The 24,831-nt window shown below is 41.9% G+C and overlaps 1 protein-coding gene across 1 annotated transcript; it reads right to left on the minus strand.

Annotated features, from left to right (window-relative positions):
- Positions 1-323: 323 nt before the first annotated feature.
- LOC137019221 (protein NLRC3-like) lies at positions 324-23,807 on the minus strand. The gene is made up of 8 exons (XM_067384459.1): positions 23,732-23,807; positions 17,362-17,469; positions 13,935-14,074; positions 13,187-13,285; positions 10,087-10,191; positions 2,816-2,909; positions 2,310-2,505; positions 324-2,215 (listed from the first exon to the last, which is right to left on the minus strand). The coding sequence occupies exons 3-8, from the start codon at positions 13,991-13,993 to the stop codon at positions 324-326; spliced, it is 2,445 nt and encodes an 814-aa protein (XP_067240560.1). The 5' UTR covers positions 13,994-14,074; positions 17,362-17,469; positions 23,732-23,807.
- Positions 23,808-24,831: the final 1,024 nt, after the last annotated feature.

Raw genomic sequence — 24,831 nt, forward strand, 5'->3', positions numbered from 1 at the left:
CTGTGAACTGACCACCACACATAATATGAAGAATATCTGAAAAACCGAGTCATTGGTCCATGGCAGTCCTTAATGTACCAGCACAATAACATGTGTTTGGATGTGTGGACCGCGAGTTGGAAAAGGTTGGGAACCACTGATCTATGTATTGCATTACATTGTTTTGCCCCCCAAAATTAAAACTAAAGAACTAAAACTATTATGAAATTAAGCTTTTAAAATAATATTTTAATGTGAGATATAGTGTAACAACTGATAATATGTATTTTAAGAAGTCTGTTATACCCTGGTTGAGACAAAAACATGACTAAACATTAATGGACTTACAGAGCTCTTCTGGAGGTTTTGATGACTGCCGATAATCTAATGAGACACTCGTCTGATCTCTTGAATTTCTGAAGATCAAACTCCTCCAGCTCTTCCTCTGATGTCAACAACACAAAGGCCAAAGCAGACCACTGGGCAGGTGAAAGGTCACCAGATGAGAGACTTCCTTTGCTAAGGTGGGTCTGGATCTCCTTCACCAGAGTTTGGTCGTTAAGTTCATTCAGACAGTAGAACAGATTGATGGATCTCTCTGCAGGCAGATTATCTTCTAATTTCTGCTTGATGTACTGAACTATTCTCTTGTTGCTCTGGTCATTGTCATCTTGCTGTGATAACAGACCTCGTAAGAGTCGTCGATTGGACTGCAGTGACAGACCGAGGAGGAAGCGAAGGAAAAGGTCCAGGTGTCCATTGTCACTCTCGAGCGCCTTGTCCACTGCAGTCTTGAGAAAATCAATCATGATTTTATTTTTCTTGTTCTTGTCTGGAAACATATATGCAAAACGAGTCTTGAGCAAATTTTCATTTTTGTTTTTCTGTCCTGTAGACTCATGATCAAACACACTTGTCTTGTTGATGTCTAGAAACAGATGTGCATAAAGGGCTGCAATAAACTCTTGAATGCTCAAGTGAACAAAGCAGTACATGGTACCAAGAGTGATCCCTGTTTCCTTCATAAAGATCTGGGTACACATGCCTGAGTACACTGATGCCTTATAGACGTCAATACCACAGGCTTCCAGGTCTGTGTCATAGAAGATCACATTGTTTCTTTCCAGCTGCTGAAATGCCAGTTTTCCCAGTGAAAGGATGGCGTCTTTATCCCAGGAAACATCTGCTGTGTATTCTCCATCATACTTTCGGTGGCTCTGCTGGATCTGAAAGCGGAGAAAGTGTGTGTACATTTGTGTCAGAGTCTTGGGAGTGTCTTCAGTGTTCGATTCCTGCTGTGTTTTAGAGATCTCATCAGCCTGATTGATTTTCACATCATTATTCCTTTTCTCCTCCAGAATGTTCTGGAGAACAGTGGCTGAAATCCAGCAGAAGACTGGGATGTGGCACATGATAAAGAGACTCTTTGATTTTTTAACATGATCAATGATTGTGTTGGCCTGATTCTGATCCGTGAATCTTTTTTTGAAGTACTCTTCCTTTTGAGCATCACTGAATCCTCGTATCTCTGTCAGCCGGTCGATACAGTCAGGAGGAATCTTACTGGCAGCTGCTGGTCTGGTGGTGATCCAGATGAGAGCAGAAGGAAGCAGATTTCCCTTCATGAGGTTCGTTAGGAGAACATCCAGAGAGGCTGGTGACGATACATCACTCCACGTCTCATTACAATCAAACTTCAGAGGAAGACGACATTCGTCCAATCCATCAAGGATGAACAGGACTTTCAACTCATTCCTTCTTGTAAGGTTCAGTCCTTTTGTCTCTGGGAAAAACTGAGTTATAAGGTCCATCAAACTTAGTTTTTCTTTCTCCATTAAGTTCATCTCTCTGAATGGAAGAGGAAATATGAATCTGATATCTTGATTTTCTTTTCCTTCAGCCCAGTCCAGAACAAACTTTTGCACAGAGACTGATTTTCCGATGCCAGCGACTCCTTTTGTCAGAACAGTTCGGATCTCCTTGTCTTGTTCAGGAGCTTCAAACAATTGTGTGCATTTAACCTGTATCTCTTGAGATTCATGACGCCTGGAAGCAACTTCAATCTGTCTGACCTCATGTTCAGTATTGACCTGTTCACTGCCGCCCTGAGTGATATTGAGATCTGTGTAGATGTTATTCAGAAGTGTGGAGTCACCTTGCTTCGCAATTCCTTCAAACACACATTGATACTTCTTCTTTAGGCCACATTTTAGCTGATGAATGAAGAACAGCTCATCTAAACACAGGAACAGAAAATAGATAGTTTTAGCCTTAATTTTCTCTCCTACATTTATAAGTGTCAATCAGACAGATGATCATGAGTCTCTGACCTTCTAGAGCATCAGCAGCTTCATCTTGCTTCATCTCTCTCAGGTAATGTAGTGTGAGATCAAGAGCTGCTGCTTTGGTACTGCATCCATTCTCATTAAAGTCCTTCACAAAGTGTTGGGTGTCCTCTTTCTGTAATATTTTCTTAAAATTTTCTAGTTCATTCTTCAGAAACGTGATTATTTTGCTCTCAAGATCCTACAAACAAAGCAAGAAAAAATAAGACACAGAAGAACACAATTTAACCAGATCCACATCCATATTTGGTAAAAACTATTTATTTAGATATTAAACATATTTGTAAAAGAAACCAGTTAAAAACAAATGTTAATTAATTAAATGTTAATTAGCTGTAATTTTTAACCCACAAAAACAACACATTTTTCTTACATTTTGATTATTATTTATGGGTTCTTCAAATTTTTATTCTAGTATTTGTGCAAGAAATCTTCAGTAAATTATTTGTTTGTTATAGTTTTTTAACCTTTATGAAAATGTGTTTTCCTACCTGGAAGATCTTAAGGAGATTGCCTTGAAGGAAATTCTCATGTTTTTTGTGAGTCTGAACATCTTTTTGTGAATCTAATGTCTCACATTGAAGCCTGTTAGACAATAAAATAAAATACTGCATTTTTACAAAAACTCTGTAAGTTAGTCACCAACAATAAGCGCGTAGCCAATCAGCATTAGGGTGTGTATGACGGTCGAGGAGAGAGAACAAGCAAGAGGGAGATTTGAAGAAAAACAGAAAGAGATGCAGAAAGAGAGATACAAAAGAGCTCAAAAGAATATCTGCGCTTTATTTTTCCTGAAGCATTATTTTGTTGCGCATCAGCTGTGATAAACAGACATTCACTCTGTGTAACAGAGGTCAGATAGTGAGAGTTGTGCAGGTAAAGCACTGCACACTGATGACCGCTAGAGAATGAGGTGTTTAGTGTCATTGTTCCCATTCAGTCGGTCACGTTCGACGTACGTCGGACAGACCGACGAATAGGAATCTCGCTAGAGAGGCCAATCTACTTCGAGTGTAACTAAACGAGCCAATGCACATTGGCATGCAATCATATGCATCAGCTGCTCGCCTCGCAGCGCGGGTATATAATGAGCAGCAGGTGCGTTGCATCTTCAGCTTTTCGCTTCAGAGCCAAACCTTCTATGAAGACAGCTACTGAAAGCGAGTGTGGTGAACGAGTCTCTCTTCAAGACGTCTCTTTGTTGCGAGGTGCAGGCGGACAGCGCAGCAGCGGGGCCGATTCTCCTTTTGTTTTTGTTTTTGCCTTTAATTTGATTGAGCAAAGCTGTAATCAGCGTGAAGGCCGTTCTCACGGCTGGTGAAACGGTGCGCCTAGAGCGCTAAAAAGCTGTTGTTACAGCTGGTAAGAGGAGCGCCTTCAAGGAGAGTGCACACGACAGGCTGCACATTCCCTGTCTGTGCTGCAGCGGCTATTCCCCTGCGTGCTTCAGCACCTAAAAGAGTCAGTCCTTGAAAGAGCTAACACGAGTAGTTCGCGTCTTTTTAAAGATGTCGTTCTACTTGTGTGTTTCTGGATGCGGTCGTTACCTGGCGCCTCGGGATGGTCACCAGCGCTGTATCGCGTGCTTGGGCTTAAGGCACGCTGAGGCAGCGTTTGTGGATGAGTCATGTACCCATTGTGGGAAGATGACCATCGCGGAGTTGCGGTCGAGACTCCACTTTCTGCAAAGGGGTGGAGTCCCGGTCCCGACGCCTCGCTCCAATCCTCCTCAGAGGGTTGCTGCGAGCGGCGGGGCTGGTGACTTGAGGATAACGGTGAGCGCGCTTCCTTCGGGGAACCAACCCCCTAGGAACCCTCCCCCCTCGTGCGCTCCGCAGCCAGTAGAGCTGCCCTCGGAACGTGGTGGACCACCCCAGAGGTGTGTACCATCCGTTTCCTTCGGAGCTCCCCCAGACGACCGGATGTCGATCGCTGCATCGGAGGGTGAGCCTGATACTTCTGGGGAGGATGAGTCGGCGCAGTTGCCTCCTTCGGGGGTGACAACTGTGCCCGACACGGACCCGGAAATGATGGCTATGCTTTCCCGGGCCGCCAACAGGGTCGGCTCGTGTGGAATCCTCCACCGTGTCCCGAACCCTCGAGGTTGGATGACTGGTATCTCGGGGTGGCCAGGGCTGGTTCTCAGCCCCCCACCCCAGTGCCCTTCTTCCCGGAGGTGCATGAAGAGCTCACGGGCACGTGGACGGCACCTTTTACTGCCCGAAACCGTGTCGGTGGGTCCTCCTCCCTCACCACCCTTGATGGCAGGGCAGCGAAGGGTTACACGCGCATACCCCCTGTGGAACGGGCCGTTGCTATGCAACTGTGCCCTAACTCCACCTGGCGGGGGGAGCCGTCTCTCCCTTCCCGGGCCTGTAAGTACTCGTCGGATCTTACCGGCAAGGCTTATCAGGCCTGTGGGGAAGCTGCCTCTGCCTTACACGCTATGGCGTTGTTGCAGGTCCATCAGGCCAAGGCACTGAGGGACCTGCACGAGGGTGGTCATGATCCACAAGTTCTCCAGGAACTTCGTGCCGCGACGGACCTCGCGCTTCGAGCGACGAAGGTTACGGCGCGGTCAGTGGGTCGTGCGATGTCCACTATGGTGGTCCAGGAACGCCATCTCTGGCTGTGTCTTGCGGACATGAGGGATACCGACAAGGTCAGGTTTCTTAATTCCCCCGTGTCCCAGACCGGCCTTTTCGGCGACGCGGTCGAGAACTTTGCCCAACAGTTCTCGGCTGTACAAAGGCAGTCGGAGGCCATCAGTCACATCCTGCCGAGGCGGTCAGCTGCTGCACCTCCACCGCCGGCGGCACCTCAGACTACCCGTCGCCGAGGGCGCCCCCCTGCAGCCGCCCCCGCTCCCGCGCCCCAGCAGCAGCAGCCTCCATCCAAGCGGCGCCGTGGAGCCGGTCGCGGGCGGGGCGCCCAGCCCGTCCAGCCACCCCCCAAGAAGAAGGGTGGCAAGGCCAAGTCCAAGCGGCCCTAGGACGGGCGACCCGGAGATGGAGGGGACTGCTCTTCAGGAGGTGGTGAATGCACCACTCCTTCCCCCGGAGGAGGGCCGGGTGGAGAATCTTTTGTTGTTTCCTTTTGTTCCGCCGCTGGCTCAACGGCCAGCGGTACCCAAATTTTCAAGAAAAGAGCAGTTTCCTTTATCTCCGGGTCCGAAGAGGGCTCGGAGAGCAGTGGGAGGGCTAGAACCTCTCCACTCTCATCCACCTCTTCTGTCGCCAGCGGACAGCAGCGAGCAGCAGGTAAGCAAATCCTCGACTGCTCCCTCTGTCCACCCGTGGAGGCAGGTAAGTGTTGCACAGCACACTGTGACCCCGCTTCGGGCCGCCTCACACAGAGAGCCTCCCGGGCCGCGTCCCTGCGTTCCACCTCGCTGCCCCGCGGCGGGTACGCCGGTGGTCCCCTTGGTGCCGCTGGTGCGGTCTCTGGGAGCCTGGCTAGCGCTCCCCAGTCCGTCTCGCTGGCTCCTCCGGACCATCAGGCTCGGCTATGCGATTCAGTTCGCCCGGCGTCCCCCCAAGTTCAGGGGCGTCCTCTTCACTTCAGTGAAAGATGTCGATGCCCCTGTTCTGCGTGCGGAGATTGCAGTCCTACTGGCGAAGGACGCGATAGAGCCGGTCCCTCCAGCCGATTTGAGGTCAGGGTTCTACAGCCCCTACTTCATTGTACCCAAGAAAAGCGGCGGGTTACGACCGATCTTGGACCTGCGAGTTTTGAATCGGAGCCTTCACAAGCTACCATTCAAAATGCTTACGCAGAAACGCATTTTCGAGTGCATCCGTCCCCGAGATTGGTTTGCAGCGATCGACCTGAAGGACGCGTACTTTCATGTTTCGATTCTTCCGCGACACAGGCCATTCCTGAGATTCGCGTTCGAAGGTCGAGCATATCAGTACAGAGTCTTACCCTTCGGGCTGGCCCTGTCTCCCCGCGTCTTCACGAAAGTCGTGGAGGGAGCCCTTGTTCCCATGAGAGAACAGGGTGTTCGCATTCTCAACTACCTGGACGACTGGCTCATTCTAGCACAGTCTCGGGATCAGTTGTGCGAACACAGGGACTTAGTGCTCAGGCACCTCAGCCAGTTGGGGCTTCAGGTCAACTGGGAGAAGAGCAAACTCGCCCCAGTGCAGAGGATCTCTTTTCTCGGTATGGAGTTGGATTCGGTCGAACGGGTAGCACGCCTCACAGAGGAACGTGCTCGGTCGGTGTTGAACTGCCTGAATACGTTCAATGGCAGGACAGCGGTCCCACTGAAGTTTTTTCAGAGGCTCCTGGGGCATATGGCGGCTGCAGCGGCTGTAACACCGCTCGGGCTGCTTCATATGAGACCGCTTCAGCACTGGCTTCACGGCCGAGTCCCGAGATGGGCGTGGCAACGCGGCACGTTCCGGGTGCCAATCACTCAGGAGTGCCGCCGAACCTTCAGTCCGTGGTCGGACCCTTTGTTTCTCCGGGCAGGAGTGCCCCTAGAACAGGTGTCCCGGCATGCTGTGGTTTTCACAGATGCTTCTGCCACCGGCTGGGGTGCCACGTACAACGGGCATGCAGTCTCAGGGGTTTGGACGGGACCCCATCTGCATTGGCACATCAATTGCCTCGAGTTGCTGGCAGTACGCCTTGCGCTGAGCCGCCTCAAAGGCCTGCTTCGCGACAAGCATGTACTGGTCCGTACGGACAACACTGCGACCGTTGCGTACATCAACCGCCAAGGTGGTCTACGCTCCCGTCGCATGTCGCAACTCGCCCGCCATCTCCTCCTGTGGAGTCGGAAGCATCTGAGGTCGCTTCGCGCCATTCATGTCCCCGGTGTGCTCAACCGTGTGGCCGACGAGCTATCACGAGCTGCGCTGCCCGGAGAGTGGCGACTCCACCCCCAGGTGGTTCAGCTGATCTGGAGAGAGTTCGGAGAGGCTCAGGTAGACCTGTTTGCCTCACCAGAAACCTCCCACTGCCAGTTGTTTTACTCTCTGACCGAGGGAACACTCTGGACAGACGCACTGGCTCACAGCTGGCCCCGGGGCCTGCGCAAATATGCGTTTCCCCCAGTGAGCCTACTTGCACAGACCCTGTGCAAAGTCAGGGAGGACGAGGAGCAGGTCTTGTTAGTTGCGCCTTACTGGCCCAACCGGACCTGGTTCCCAGAACTCTCACTCCTCGCGACAGCCCCTCCCTGGCCCATCCCTCTGAGGAAGGACCTCCTCTCTCAGAGACGGGGCACTCTTTGGCACCCGCGTCCAGACCTCTGGAAACTCCATGTCTGGTCCCTGGACGGGACGCGGAGGTTCTAGGTGACTTACCCCCCGAGGTACTTAACACCATCACTTCGGCACGTGCACTGTCTACGAGACGTGCTTACGCCTCGAAGTGGAACCTGTTCGTCGAGTGGTGCTCTTCTCGCCGAGAAGACCCCCGAAGATGCTCGATCGGTGTCGTGCTTTCCTTCTTGCAGCAAGGGTTGGAGCGTAGGCTGTCCCCCTCCACCCTCAAAGTCCATTCTGCTGCTATCTCCGCTTACCACGACCACATAGATGGCAAATCTGTTGGTCAGCACGACCTGGTCGTCAGGTTCCTTAGGGGGCGAGACGGTTAAATCCTCCTCGTCCCCCTCCATACCCTCTTGGGACCTTACTCTGGTGCTCAGAGCACTCCAGATTGCTCCCTTTGAGCCTTTGCTGTCAGCAGACTTAAAGATTCTCTCTATGAAAACTTTGCTGCTGGTGGCATTGGCCTCCATCAAGAGGGTAGGGGACCTGCAGTCATTTTCGGTCGACGAATCGTGCCTAGAGTTCGGGCCGGGTGACAGCCACGTGGTACTGAGACCCCGGCCTGGCTATGTGCCCAAGGTTCCTCCACTCCCTTCAGGGATCAGGTGGTGAGCCTGCAAGCGCTGCCCTCGGAGGAGGCAGACCCAGCCCTGGCTTTGCTCTGTCCAGTTCGCGCCTTGCGACTGTACATAGACAGAACTCGAAGCTTCAGGACCTCAGACCAGCTCTTCGTCTGTTACGGAGGCCAGCAGAAGGGAAAGGCTGTCTCCAAGCAGAGGATGGCCCACTGGATAGTGGATGCCATCGCCCTGGCTTACCAAGCTCAGGGCGTGCCCTGCCCGCTCAGGCTGCATGCCCACTCCACGAGAGGTGTGGCATCCTCCTGGGCGCTGGCTCGTGGCGCCTCGCTAACAGACATTTGTAGAGCTGCGGGCTGGGCGACACCTAACACGTTCGCTAGATACTATAGCCTTCGTGTCGAGCCGGTCTCCTCCCGTGTTCTCGCCTCAGGTCAGAGGCACGGAGAGGCCCCGGCTTAGTGTCGGCTTGCTGCGCTACATGCGCATTCTATTCTCCAGAGAGTCCCTACGGGCAGACCCTGTTGAGTCCTCCGGTTACCCTTCGGCAGCCGACGTGGCGGAGCGTCTGGCGCCAGGCCTATACTCTGTTGTATCCTTGAGAACCGGATTTAGGCTGGGTTCCATATGTGTGACCCTACGGGGATCCCATATGGCTTTTTCCACGGCTGCTCCTAAACGAAGCCCGTGTCTTTCCCTCTGGGAGAACCCATCTCTCACCGAGTGGAGTCACCCCAGTTCTTCCATATGTTGTACAACCTACAAGGTTAGTCCATATGTACTTATCCATATAACTCCTTCGGGGAAGGATATGGCTTCCGCAGCGTTCCTTATCGCATGTAAGGCTACGCTTTCCCAGCGTTATCCAATTGTCGCACTGAGTGGGTTTTGGGAACAACAGTGATCGACCCTCTCTGCGTGAGCCTGGTCCCACCGTCCTTAGGCAAGGGGGTTCAGGTGGCTCACGACAGAGCGCTGGAAGAGGGCAGCCCCTGTGGCGCTTTGGTAGGGATTCCTATTCGTCGGTCTGTCCGACGTACGTCGAAACGTGACCGACTGAATGGGACCGTCTCGGTTACATAGGTAACCCTCGTTCCCTGAAGGAGGGAACGGAGACGTACGTCCCGTCGCCACAGGCGTTGTCCTGCTGATGCTGCCGCCTGCTGGGTTCGGCTCCTCAGCGAAAACCTGAAGATGCAACGCACCTGCTGCTCATTATATACCCGCGCTGCGAGGCGAGCAGCTGATGCATATGATTGCATGCCAATGTGCATTGGCTCGTTTAGTTACACTCGAAGTAGATTGGCCTCTCTAGCGAGATTCCTATTCGTCGGTCTGTCCGACGTACGTCTCCGTTCCCTCCTTCAGGGAACGAGGGTTACCTATGTAACCGAGACGTTAGTGCACTCGTCTCGCCTGCCAGCAGCGATCGGGGTTCGAGACCGACTCTGAGCAGGGTGGTTAGGATTGAAGGGTGAGTTTTGGAGGTGGAGCAATGGAGAGAGGGGTGTGTTTGTTTGGGTTGATTTCAAATAAATTTTGAAAAATGGCTTACCCCAACTTTAACAGTGAAAAAGAAAACATGAGCCATTTAAAGTTTATGCTGTTAAAGTGTAGGATCTATTTTAGTATATATAGTGAATTCTGCATTAACAATAGATATTTTAATATGTTGTGCAGCAGTTATTTCAGCACACTAAAATAAATGGGTATTACAAGAAACAGAATTATAATTAAAATCAAAATCTTTTTGCTGATGCTCCCTTTAGGTTTTTATAGCACTGCTGATTGTAAATTAGAATGATATTTGAACAATAAAGTTTCATAATAAATATTTGCTGAAAATATTCAGTCTATTCACACAGTCTATGTGTGTCCAACAATAAGAAACACATGAAATACCTTTTGTTAGTTGATGGTTTTCTCTCACTGAATTTTGGTCCTTCATCTTTTGACCAGTCACTCTTCACAGACACAGAGCTGAACACATCTGAGTCTGATCTTACACTAATGACACAAAGAGCAGAAAGATAAAACACTTTACTACAGGAGATACTTCAGCCTCATTTGAAAGGGTTTAATGATGCAAATAGTAATTAAATGCAGTATAGACACACTTTTGTCCATCTATGACTGAAGATGGATAAAAGGACATAATTCATGTTTGAGTTGTAAGCATTGGTGCCGATCCAGTGGATATTCTCCATTGATTTTAACCAATGAAAAATCGATTGGAGCTTTCAGACACGACGATCTTCACCCTTTTTTAGTTTGTTTAAGGCCGTTTCTATTGCAATATATTAATGGCAAACGTGGAGAGCGCATATCCAAGTGATGCACGAGCACAAATGGCTGCTCTCAATCAGATGTGCAAACTCAAACTCAAGCTCTCCTTGCATCAGATATCAGCGAGAGCATGACTCGTGACAACACTCGTAAAAAGAATGTGCTTTTGGGTCGAAATTGTCATCTCGCTGCACAGATATAATGCAAATGAAACATCCAGTTGACGTTAATTTGAGTTAAATAAGAAGTGAACTAGCGCTGAAACGTGTTTTTGAAATCATGCTGAGGAACGTTGTGGGTATGTTAAGTCTTCAGACATGTGCGTCAATCTATCACTTGACTTTCCAGGGAAATCACTAACAAAATGCACACAAACATGTCCCTGCTCTTGATATACAAACATTAATGAACATCGGTGAACTTAATGAGGAAAAAATAAGGGCTGATTCGAACCACTGATAATAAGAGCACAGCTGAACCTCTGACTCCATAAACAAAAATTCTGCTACGAGACCATTAAGTAATACAAAACATGAGCACGGATTTATCAATAATATAATATAATTGGGGGGGGGGGGCCCTGGGCACCCATCGGCAGAAACATAAATCGGCGCCTATAGTTGTAAGATCCATTTTCCATGTTGAATTTATGCCTCCTTGTTATTATATTACTGGAAAGATGCTCCAGACTGAGTTCAATAAAGAGGAAAGCAGAATAACACACACTGTGTTCTCTGAATTATTGTTTTATTTAAAGGATTAGTTCACTTTCAAATTAAAATTAATAAATTCAGTTGTTAAGAATAGTTTATCAATTACGGATTATTTCTAAACTTAAATCTTTTCAAGATTTGGAGAAGGTCATTCATGCTTTTATCACATCGTGTTTAGATTATTGCAACTCATTGTATTTGGGCCTTCCTCAGTCATCCATTGCTCGCCTCCAGATGGTTCAAAATGCAGCTGCAACCAGCATGTTAACCAGAGCAAAGAGATTTGACCATGTCACCCCAATCTTGGCATCGCTCCATTGGCTTCCAGTCCATTTAAGGATTCAGTTCAAAATTCTGTTGTTTGTTTTTAAAGCTCTTAATGATCAAGCCCCTTCTTATTTAAAAGATCTTATTATTCCACATTCATTTAGTAGATCCTTAAGGTGTATATGACTTTCTTCTTTCTGATGAACACAATCAGAGAAATATTAATAAATATCCTGATGCATCTGAGCTTTATAATGTCAGTGAATGGGATCAACAAGTATGAGCTGAAGAAAGTGTCTCCATCCACATCCATCCATCATAAATGTGCTCCGCACGCCTCCAGGGGGTTAATAATGGCCTTCTGAAGTGAAGCGATGCATTTGTGTATATAAAAAAAACAAAAAAAAACAATATTTAACAAAAGTTGTGAAATAAAATATGTAGATTCCACCAGACCGCCTTCCCTATTCAATGTACAAAGAAAGTTTAAAACTTTGGCAGTTCAAAAAGCTTACGATACGACCTACACCTTCCCTATTCAACTTACAGGAAAAGTATAACTGATGCGACGCCAGTTTACACTTTCTTCAAACCTTGAATATGGAAGGTGTTCTGGCGGAAGATGGATATTGTATTTCATAACTTGATAAATATTGATTTTATTATTATTATTTTTTTTTTTTTACACAAATGCATTGCTTCACTTCAGAAGGCCATTATTAACCCCCTGAGGTGTGTGGAGTACGTTATAATGGATGGATGTGGATGGAGACACTTTCTTCAGCTAATATTTGTTGATCCTGTTCACTGACATTATAAAGCTCTGATGCATCAGGATATTTATTAATATTTCTCAGACTGTGTTCATCAGAAAGAAGAAAGTCATATAGTGTCATGTAATTTTCACTTGAAAGTAAACTAATCCTTTAAGGGTGCGTTCACACTTGTAGTTCGGTTTGTTTGGTTCATTTGGTCCAGACCAAAGAAGAAAAAAAAAAAACATTTAGTCCTGGTCTGATTAGCGTTCAGATTGGCAATTTTATCACCGAACCAAAAGATACTGAACGTAAAGGCACAGGGATACATTCAGAACGTGATTGGTCGGATTTTATGACGTATTGCCTATTTTGAGACAGAACTTACTGAACATCAGAACAATGCTGTGTGCTGAGGAAAATGTGCTCATTGTGTGTGTGCAGCCTGCATGTGAAGAGCTCGTGAAGAGCTTATATAATGTGTAAAGTAGTCAAAACAGCTGCAGGAATCCATCCGTCACACAAACAATCTGCTGCGTGGAGACGCGCGTCTGATGCCTGTCATGGGCAAAACTCACGACTATGACAAGAAAAACTAATATGCGTGAGGATTCTGTCCTTTTTAGAGTCTCATCTTCCTGTTTTTGATTCGTTTACATGTCTTTGGTCCGTGTTGCGTTCATATATCATTCGAACCGCACCAGAGTTCACTTGGAAGCAGACTGAGACCCATCTTTTCAGTCTCGGTCCGCTTGTTTGGTACGCGCAGGGTTCGGATGGCAGCGTTCACACATGCTCAAATGAACCACACTAATCAACTAACCAATCGTTTTAATTGAACTAAACATGACAAGTGTGAACACACCCTAATTTCCATCACATTTGCTAATGCAGTGCTGTAACACAAAACACATGAAATGTTTTTCAGTAGCTGATGACACACCAATATTAAATTGGTATTACAAAAAACACATGAAATACCTTTTGTTAGTTGATGGTTTTCTCTCACTGAATTTTGGTCCTTCACCTTTTGACCGGTCACTCTTCACAGACACAGACCTGAACACACCTGAGTCTGATCTAATGACACAAAGAGCAGAAAGATAAAACACTTTACTACAGGAGATACTTCAGGTTTCATGTTTAATTAAGCCCAGTTTAACAAACAAATTCTTGGTCTAAAAAGCCCCTGGTCACCATTTCTAGCGATTTGTTTTTCAGTGTTCAGTTTTAGTAGTTTCCAGTGGTCATCAAGTGTGATGTTAAAATGATTTGTTCACAGTCCCAAAACATCTACAGTCATGTAGAAGCTCTGTACTTTAGTTAGTTATTAACTGTGAAATTGTCTATAAAGCCCTGTTTGACATGTATATTTGACTTGTTCTAATTAAAGTTTCCACATTATTTACATTCACTATAAACTAAACGAGCACCTTTAAACTGTAATGAAATACACTTTAATCAGGGTTTGTACAGGACTATATGGTACATTACACATATTTAACTGTGATAAATGTTCCTGCAAATTAAATATGAAACCAGTTTCAAGACATTTTTAACCTGCAGTAATCTAGAAACATTCATAGGAAGTTGTGAATAGTTTTGCACAGCATTAGACATGTCAACGGTGAGAGAAAACACTGCTTGTTGATCAGGCTGTTCTTTACAGGACAAACCTGAAACTCCAGTAGTGTTTAAAATGATTGTGTGAAAACAGACGCAGTCTTACCTCTGTTTCTCTGAGAGACTCATCTTATAGAGAGAGTCCTTTCCTCGCTCCTCTGACATTACTGCAGATAAACTGACACTGAAAACAGCTCAGCTCTGGTGTCTCTGTGTCGCTGAAGACCATCAGATGCTCAGCATGACCTGGACATGACAATGAGTGACTGAGATTAATATCAGGACACTTCAGAGGGAGAAATGATGAGGAAAAATAACAACTCATGATGAATGCAATGACATTTGAAGTGCAACAAGCAGCGCTCATCACTGTCACTTTTTACCCAGCCGTCCAATCACAATGGAGGAGGGGCAGGACAAATACTATAACGACCAATGATCCTACTTGTACAATGACTGAACAACAATGGAGAAGTTAATATTTCTGGTTACTGCATTTTTATATTCAGTAATATTCTTCAAAATGCCATTAATATTCTGTATCATCGCAACCAAAGTATCTCAGCTGGAAAAATCTGCGCTTGCAAAGCACTTTCAAGCGCCACCAGCTGGCCATTTTCAGAAGAGCACCAGGCATTTTTTAGCTGGCTAAACTTTGGTGGACACATGATAATTGAATATTTATTGCTAGGCATATGGCCACTAGTCTCTTTTGAATTTATGCAATATACTGGAGCCAAACCTGAAAAGGAAGTCCAGAAGATTCCACAGCGCTCCTGGACACGTAACTTGCGTAGTTGTAGTTTCCAGGAGCTCATTGCTTCTACGTTCAGTTAAACTGCTAACAGTGATTGTAAATTAATTGCCTAAATTATTACATTATTAGCTAAATGCATTCTTTAAATTGGGATGTTGACATGCATTCTCTGTAAAGCTGCTTTGAAACGATATGTATCGTGAAAAGCGCTATACAAATAAATGTGAATTGAATTGTAGCTCATCATGGGCGGGGATTATGCCAATTATGAATGAGCGTGCACGAGCGACGAATTTACGAATGTTTGGAATTCATTAATATACACATTTAACTACCGAATCCGCTGTATACGAAGGCTTTGTGAATCCAGAGGAGAGTTTTCGTGAAGGTCCATTTTACTCACAAATTACTCTTGCTTGTATATTTGTGAAAGTTTCATGAATGAGGCCCGATGTCAATAAGAGATTCACTGCACACTGTGCACAGCATAGACAACTTCATGATTATAACGGGAGTTTTTGCAGCTTTACCTTGTGTTGTGACTGACAGCTTCAGTGAATATAAGTTTGGTTTTAGTTAGTTATGTAATGCTATAAAAAACGGGAGGAGATTGAAGCTTTAACCTTAATTTCTACATTTCCATAACTGTTTATTTCACACCGACATAATGATTTGTTCTGCAGTAAACTGTACTAAATGATTCTGCGGCAGTGTGGGCGGGGCCTTATTAGCGCGCGGCTGTACTTCATGCTAACTACTGCGCAGAATCGGGTCCTAAATCAGCACAAGATATCAGCGCTATATTGAGACATTGGCAGCTTCACTTTTCTACCATGAAAGAGAAAGGAGATGCGTCGTCCAAACTGTTTTATTCTATGGGATGACTGTGTTCGTCTACCACCACCGAAGATCATTTCTGACCCAGGAAAAACCTGCATGAAAGTCAAACTGCAACATTGGGAAAAGCAAGTGCAAAATGTGGAAACAAGAGCAAAGGGAAAAACAGCACAAGCATACAAAAAAATGAAAATATGAGCAGAAAACATGATTTGTGTGTGATTTGGATAACTTGTGCAATATCATTTTAAATGTGTTTAAAGTTTTGGTTTTGTGTTTATTTTTGATTCATGCTTATTTTTCAATTAATTTTCAATTAATTCCTTGGTAACACTTTAGAATAACTCACGCTATGAAGCATTAGTTAAGCATTAGTAAATAGTTAATTCATCATTTATAAAACATTAATAGACATTAGTAAGCCATTTATGAATACAGCTATAAATGCTTTGTTCTTGATTTATAAGCATATCTATAATGAGTTTAATAATTGTATTTTCATAATTTATTAATGATCAATTTATCATTTTTAAATTATGTATTACATTATTCACAAAGCAGTAATTTAGGAGTCGTCAGTGGTTCATAAGATCATTTAGGAAGTGTAAGTAAATGATTAATAAAATATTTAAATGTACATTTATGCATCTTATTATTTATACATATAGTATTAGTTACTCAGTGTGTTAATAAATGCTTTATTAACATATTCCTAGTGTCAAAACTACCTCAGTACTAACTTTAAAAATTAGAGAACAGCAGTGTAGAAGATCACTGAACCTTTAAATCTCATTTATAAAAGCTTTACAGAGCATAAACAGTCCTCACTTTAGATGAGCTCACAAAAATAGTTAACTGACTACTTCTAAATGTTTTATAATTACCTGAATTAATCATGAATTGCAGTAGGAATATGTGTTAATAAAACATTTACTAACACAGTAAGTAACTATTACTATGTGTCTAAATAATAAGATGTATAAATGAATGTTTAAATAGTTTATTAATCATTTACTTACACTTACTAAATGAACTACTGACAACTCCTAAATAACTGGTTTGTAAATAATGTAATACTTAATTTAGAAATAATAAATTGATTATTAGTAAAGTATGAAAATACAATTATTAAACACATTATAGATATGCTTATAAATCAAGAATAAAGCAATTATAGCTGTATTTATAAACTACTTACTAATGTATATTAATGCTTTATAAGTGATTAATTAACTATTAACTAATGCTTAACTAATGCTTCATAGTGTGCAGTTATTATAAAGTGTTACCCATTCCTTTTTCAGTTTTGTGCGACATATTTTTAAATGTGTTTTTAAATTTTTGATTCATACATTTTTTGTTTTTTATCTGTGACTGTAATACATTTGATGGGAAATTGGTCCCATGCCACAAGTCGGGTGCACACTGTGCGATTTATAATAGTCCTTTACGATTGTTGCTTGTCTACGGTGATCGGGAAGGGACATGTTCAGTTCACTTAGTTTTGTCGTGGCCACGACATGTTAACTCGTGGGAACGTGATAAGTCGTGAGATCATATGGTGAGGGAACGATATATCATTCTTATGGCCACGACTTCTTTATTTTGAGGGAACAACATTATTTCTCATGGCCACAAATTAAATGCATAAACAACCTGCGCGACCATGGCAACCTGGAATTATCAGAAATGGATAGGCCTATAATAATATTTATTTTTAATTAAGAAAAAGTGCAGAACTAAGAAATAATTATTTAAACATATTGCCTATTGTGTCTTTTAAATCCACTGATCGTTAATTTTTATTTAATATTTTAGGCCTATATTATTATTTTTATTATGATTATCATTATTGGTTGCATGACTTAAGACATTTGAAGGCCAAAAATTGAATAATAGCAGCTTTAAAACCATGTCAGTGGACAGTAGATTATTATACCTGTTCTCTCCTCGTCTCCATCACTCTTTCTTTTTCTCTCAGTCTTCTTATCTTGCTCTGTCTCTTCCCCTCCTAAAGCTGAGCTTTGACTGACAGACTCATTTTCATCTGTGAAGAAAGTAAACATGATATTTATGTTTTATGAATCATTTTCTTAGACAAGTTCATTTACTGAAGGCTACAAGCTAGGTAACAGTTTAATAAATTCATTCACAATATGAGCACATTCATTATTAATCTAATGCCTAATATGATGAAAATGGCTTCGTTAATGTTTATTGTCCTCACATTAGTTAATCACATGAATCAGGTAAATTATATAGGCAATTCAAAATGGCAAGATTAGACAAAAGTTCATTAGTTTGCATCCCTGATTATTTCTGTCGGTAGTTTAACATTTCTATCCTAAAACAGCTGTCAAATGTGAAATGTTTAATTTATCTTACATCTTATCTCGCACTTTATCACCATTAACCGAAGCGTCGCTGGAATTCCCGCTCAACAGCTTCTGTGAACATAAACTCCGCCTACTTTGATTTGATTGGTCATCTAAAATATTCTGACAGTGACGTCAGACCGCTGAGGCTCAGATGAGAAGATCTGGTGAGTGTAGTTCTTCCGGGAGTCGCGCAAGATGGCGCTCTGAACGGTTGTCTTTCCTGATCTCTGCATTAGATTGCTCTTTTTTTGAAGTTAAGTGTCCCTTTTCAAGTTCGTTTTTGGCTTAATTTGTTAAGTAGCTGTATAGTGTGAATTTGGGAAAATGTCAAAGTCCCAAAGGAAAAGGAAAGAACTGCTAGATCAAGCTGTTAGAAGTTCGGCAGCATCCGATAACTCCGAGCTCATGATATCACCTGAAGGCAGCAATTTACTGATTGACATTTGTCATGATTATTCCACCCATGTAACTCCATCACTTTCTTCTGCTGTTGAAGATTTCCCATCCTCTCCTGTGACCCCAAGTAAGCCTCCATTCAGTAAACGTGGAAAAACAGACAAATCCGGCGACGATATTATATCCACTCTCTCTGACCTGATTAACAACAGAGCGGATGGCATGGAGAAACTGATCAACAACAACGCCATGAGAATAGAAGGACTAAAAAAGACCGTTGATTTCGTCTGTGCAGAAGTAAAAGACTTGAAGATTAAGATGACTAATACAGAAAAATGTATTGATGAAGAAAAACAGCGCCGCAGCATGCTCGAGAACCGCATACGGGAGCTGGAAGGGTACCACAGGAGATGGAACCTTAAGTTGTATGGAGTCCCTGAGAAAGCAGATCAGAACATACGAGCTGAAGTTATTCATATTTGTCAGGAGGTGCTACCTGAAGGAAAGATCAAGCTCCCAGATGTGATCGATACTGTTCATCGCTTAGGTTCAAGAATGAACACGGACAAGCCGAGGCCTGTAATTCTCCAATTCACCAGCAGAGTGCACCGCGACGCAGTTTGGAAGGCTGCTAGAAATAACTCGTATCTGCGTGATAATAAACTACGCTTTGCTGAAGATTTCTGTGAAGAAGACAGAGAGAGGAGGAAAAAGCTGTGGCCTGCAGTTAAAAGTGCGAGGGTTGCAGGAAAAAAGGCATACTATGTAAGAGCTCGAGCATTTGTTGAAGGCAAAGAAATCATTCTACCACCTTAATGGTTATCTTTGAAGTCTGTCGTCCTGCGGCTGGTTAGTCCAGGATTTTATGTTGCAGATCGGTCCATGTACTTTGGGTTTGGTGCCTTAATTTCCTTTTAAGTATAGTTCAAACCCTTTTGTCTGGAACTTGTCAAGATGTTATATAATTAGTTGGTTCACTTAACACTAACACTTGTTCTAAGTGCAGAGATTGGGGCGTTCCCTTTTCTGCTCCAAGCTTTTGACATAAGGTCATAGCCTATTTGTTTCTACAGTTCTCTTTATATTTATTTGTTTTTGAGGTTGTTGTCTTTGTTTTCATTAAATGTCAGGGGTATTCGCCATACTGTGAAAAGGAAAGCATTATTTTTATTTGCAAAACAACTGAAACCTGATTTTTGTTTTTTCCAAGAATCCCATTCATCTGTTAATGATGTAAAATTCTGGAGATCTCAATGGGGAAATGACCTTTGGTTTTCCCATGGAACTGAACGCTCTGCTGGAGTTACTACTCTAAGGAATGCATTTAAAGGGAATATATTACACTCGGACTGTGATTCATATGGACATTTTTTGTGTCATGTCATTGATCTTAATTCAACTTTTATTATTATGGCTAATATTTATGGTTTTAACTCAAGGTCTGAGAATGCTAGTTTTCTTGAGTTTATAGAAAGCAGACTTCTATACTGGCTAAAAAAATGTCCAAACTCTTTGCTCGTTATAGGTGGGGATTTCAATATTGCAATTGACAGTGCTCTTGATAAATGGCCTCCCGGCCGACCCTCTTCACTTAATTTAAAATTTAAACAATTCATGGAGAGACTTGATGTAATTGATGTCTGGAGATCCAAATTCCCTAATACTAAAGCATTTACCTGGAGCAACAAGGCTGCTTCTCATTTCTCTCGGATAGACTTTTGGCTGATCTCTAAATCCTTTGACATTCCCAGTACTTCAGTTGATATTCTCCCAACCCCCCTAACTGACCATAAGGCTATCTATATAAAAATCAAGCTTTCTGCAAGCACTTTAAACTCTATTAAACCATCATATTGGAAATTAAACAGCTCTCTTTTATCTCATAATACAGTTAAACTTAAAATTAACTATTTTATTAACCATTATTGGAAAAAAGCAGTAAGGGAACGATCTTTTAGTAATAATTGGGAGTTACTAAAATTTGATATTGGTAAATATATGAGAAGCTATGGAAGTGCACTAGCTAAGCTTAGGAAAGCTGAGGAAGAGGCAGTGATTAGTGAAATTGCTGCCATTACTCATGGGCCCCCTGAAAATCTCTCGAATGTTGAAACTGCTTTGCTTTCTAAACTACAAAACCAACTTGATGATATTTATAAATGTAAAGCTGAAGGTGCTTTTGTGCGATCTAGGAGGAGATGGATGGAGCAAGGTGAACAAAATTCTGCATACTTCTTCAGGTTAGAGAAATCTAATGCCAATTATAATACCATGACTAAACTCACTGCTGATGGTATTGTAACAGATAACCCCAAGACAATTTCTAATTATTGCTATGAGTTTTATAAGTTGTTATATACCTCTAGATTCAATGAGGATGACACATCCTCATTTTTAGATTCAATAATTGACCTAAATACCATAGAGGTAGATGACAAAAATCGGTGTGATGAACCTATTTCCCTTAAAGAAATCGTTGATTCTATTAATCATCTTAAAGTCAACAAATCTCCGGGGAATGATGGTATTACTGCAGAATTTTATAAGGCATTCTCTGAACCCTTAGCTCCATTTCTGGCAGAAGTTTATGCAGAGAGTATTCTGAAAACATCTCTTCCTCCTAGTTTAACACAGGGTGTAATTACTCTGATTCCAAAACCCAAAAAGGATCCACTTCTTATAGAAAATTGGCGTCCTATTTGTTTACTTAACACTGATTACAAGATCCTTGCTCAAATTTTTGCCCAAAGATTAAAAAAAGTAATGAGCTATTTAATTGATGAGTCTCAATCTGGATTTATAAAAAATAGGCACATTTCTAATAATATTAGATTAATTTTAGACATCCTTGACTATTCTGAATTGATTTCAGAGGAAAGTTTTATTTTTTTTTTAGACTTTTACAAGGCATTTGACACTGTGGAGCATGCTTTTATTTTCTGTTGTCTTCGAAAGTTTGGTTTTGGTGATTTCTTTAATAATGCCATCAGGACACTTTATACTAGTAATTGCTCATTGAAATTTAGTTTTGGTACGTCACCCAGATTCTACCTTCAGAGGGGTATTAGGCAAGGATGTCCTTTTTCACCCTATCTTTTCCTCCTTGCCACCCAGATCTTCTCACACTATATTAATAAAAGTACCTTGAAAGGGATTCTCATTGCTGAAAGAGAAATAAAGATCAGCCAATTAGCAGATGACACTGCTCTTTTTTTAAGAGATGCCTCTTGGGTCCCTATCGCAATCAGCACTGTTGAAAAGTTTTCTAAAGCTTCTGGTCTTTTTTTTAAATTTATCTAAATGTGAACTGCTTTCAATTAAAGAGTGCAATCTTTCTACAATTTAATAACATTCCGATTAAAGATAAGATTTCTTATTTAGGTATCTATATATGTAAAAATCAAAATGATAGATGTGTTTCTAATTTTACCCCTATTATTGAGAAAACTAAAAAAAAATTTAATTTATGGCTGCAGAGAGACTTATCTCTGAGGGGAAGAATATTACTTGCCAAAGGGGAGGGAATCTCCAGATTATCATATGCTGCTCAGTCTCTCCATGTTGATAACGGCATTCTCAAAAGTATTGACAAAATGTTACTTAATTTCATGTGGAAAAATGGCATACATTATATCAAGAAATCTGTTGTTTTGAATACTTATGAAAATGGTGGTCTCAATATGTTAGATTTTTATACATTTAATAATACTCTTAAAATTAATTGGGCCAAACACTTTCTCAAAAATCCAACTTCAGTTTGGAACTTTATTCCACAATATATTTTCTCCAAATTCGGTGGATTTAATTTTTTATTGCTTTGTAATTATAATGTTGAAAAAATACCAGCTAAATTATCTAAATTCCATAAGCAGGTCCTTCTCGCCTGGTCTCTTTTATACAAACATAACTTTTCCCCTCATAAATATTTTATATGGAATAACAGAGATATTCTTTATAAAAACAGATCTTTATTCTTCCAGCGCTGGTTTGAGGCTAATATCTTGCTTGTAAGTCAATTATTTAATGCGAATGGCCTTTTATTAAACTATGAGGAATTTCTTAGTCGTTTTAATATTCCCATTACCCCTAAGGAATTTGCTATTGTATTCGATGCCATACCATCTGGAGTTATTAGACTATTTCAACATATCCCCTATCCCTCTACTTTACCTTCTTTAGACCCCACTATTACAATGATGGGGAAATATTGCTTTTCTTCCACTTCTTCTAATAAATCAATACGTTTATTATTTCTCAAAGAAATTGTGGCTATTACAAATGTCACAGTTTATTGGAATACCTTTGTTTTTGATATTGCCTGGAGGAAAGTTTGGCTGATCCCAAATAGATACTTAATTACTAATAAGATAAGAGAAGTTTCATTTCGTATTATCCATCGTGTATATCCTGTTAATACTTTCATGAAGAAATTTAAAAAAGATATTGACACAAATTGTTCTTTTTGCAAACAACACCCAGAGACCATAGTGCATTTGTTCTGGCTTTGCCATTACTCTAAAAGATTGTGGAAAGACTTTTCTCTTTTTGTTATTGAGCACATTGATAAGGACTTTTCCTTACTTTGGGAAAATGTTTTGTTTGGATTTGTTAATTGGAAAAAAGAGCATTTAGTGGAAAACAAGTTATACTTACTAAATCTTCTTATTTTATTAACAAAATTTTATATACATAAATGTAAATTTTCAGGTCAGAAACCACTTTTTTGTGTTTTTCTTGCTGAATTGCAGCATTACTTTGGGACTATCCTTAACTCTTGTAACAAGAAGGCTTTAAAAACAATCGAAATTTGTAAGTTTTTTAATCTTTTCCTTTAAGGTGATCTTCTGTGTTTAGTTATATACCCGTCTTGTACCTTTTATTTTATTTTATTTTATTTTATTATATTTTATTTTATTATATTTTATTTTATGTTTTGTTATTTGTCCTACATTGTGACTGCTTCGTTCTTTGTCTATATAATGTTCTTAATAAAAAAAAAAAAAAGAAAAAAAAAAAGATCTGGTGAGTGTAATATCCTTACAGCACTAAATTACAGTTAATATTATATTAGGCGATTATTTCACAACCTTTATTATATACATTCACCTCAGAAAAATACAGAGGGCGGACCTCTGGGAATCTCATGAATATTCATACAAGCTCCGCCTTCTGAAACTAAATCTCCAAACACTGGCCCTGATTCAAAACATTCTCTAACTGGAAATACTGGATTGTCCAAAGAAAACTTTCAACCTCACATTACCACAAAACAACATCCTAAAACTGGAAATAAACCTTTTTAGAAAAATAATTATTAATTTCTGCAAAACTAATGTCAATAAAACTGTTTGTTTTAGTAATTCCTGGCTGTTTCCTGATCATTTGTTATTCTTTTACAACAGGTATAAGTTATAACTTATGTTAGGCTATAACTGAACATATCATGTTAATAATCATAATCATAATCACACGAACTCATATGAAATCCGTTCATATTCCTCAAATAACTGTAATGGTGTCAGTATTAAAGCTTACTTCAGCAGTACAGACGGTCTTGTCCTGCAGGAACAGAATCCAGAAGTCTCTGAAACACTTTCAGTTTGAGACTCACCTGTGCTCCTGTTTGTCACGTGATTCAATCTGTGTTAAAGAGATTCTGCTTCATCTTCTGCTGTTTTCATCTGAAGAAAGCAGCTTTCTGAAACATTATATAAACACGGTACACCTGTGATGTTGTTGTTCTAATGTTTACTGATGTTTGAGAAACCAGTTTTTGGTACATTACCGCCACCAGCTGGACAGAGTTTGAACATGATGCCTAAATGTATTTTTTACATAAAACATCTAAACTTGTATTGTTGTCTGAAGAAACAAGGTTTTGTCTGTAGTTAATTTCCTTAATTCAGTTAATCACTGAAATAACTCATTATTGCTGCTGCTAAAACACTCATCATGGTAAACGAGCTCAGCATGTTCTTGCTCAGTTTCAGGTGCTGACATGCTCCTCGGCTGAGGCCATCTCTTCTTCACCCTCTCACACTGGGAATGATGGTCTGGATCTGGTTCTAATGGATCATGACCCTGAGCTTTACCTTCAAGACCTGCTGGCCTTACAGAGAGGGAATCTGCTCTCTACCTCCTGTGTTGTGTTGATCAACAGAGCTCTGACGCCTGGAGCTCCAGACCTTCTGGAGTACGTGACAGCCAGACTGCAGAGCTTCAGCGTGGGCAGACAACTCCATGGACTGATGGAGATACGCTGCCATACAGGAATGAGTCCTCAAACCCAAAACTGAGTTCACATTTCAGCACTTCTGCTTCCATCGGCCCAAAGTCAGAGGGTTTCTGGTTAAATCCCTGAAATAAGGTCTGTGGTTAACACAAGTTAAGATATTTAATTTTTTTTATCTGTCAAACAGGAAAACTCCACTCATCCTCTCACCATAATTATTATATGCTTGTTTAATTTTGTCTTCTGATATGATCTTGCAGTTTTCTTCCTATAAGTCTCAGGACTAAAGTGATGTTAATTCTGTTCAACTAATGTTTATTTTCCTATTGTTGTATTTTACTGTGTATTTACCTTTGTTTGAACATGTTCAATGTATAAATGAAATGAATAAAAATCTACTCAC

The sequence above is a fragment of the Chanodichthys erythropterus genome, chromosome 1, assembly GCF_024489055.1.
Source record: "Chanodichthys erythropterus isolate Z2021 chromosome 1, ASM2448905v1, whole genome shotgun sequence".
Taxonomy (NCBI): Eukaryota; Metazoa; Chordata; class Actinopteri; order Cypriniformes; family Xenocyprididae; genus Chanodichthys; species Chanodichthys erythropterus.

Bases quoted from the DNA above. Each gene is read 5' to 3' on its own strand.
- LOC137019221 (XM_067384459.1), bottom strand. From the start codon at position 13,993: ATGTCAGAGGAGCGAGGAAAGGACTCTCTCTATAAGATGAGTCTCTCA. The intron at 13,286-13,934 runs GTAAGACTGCGT...TTGTGTCATTAG, and splicing joins AGTCTCTCAGAGAAACAGAG to ATCAGACTCAGGTGTGTTCA. The intron at 2,910-10,086 runs GTATTTCATGTG...ATTGTCTAACAG, and splicing joins AAACCATCAACTAACAAAAG to GCTTCAATGTGAGACATTAG.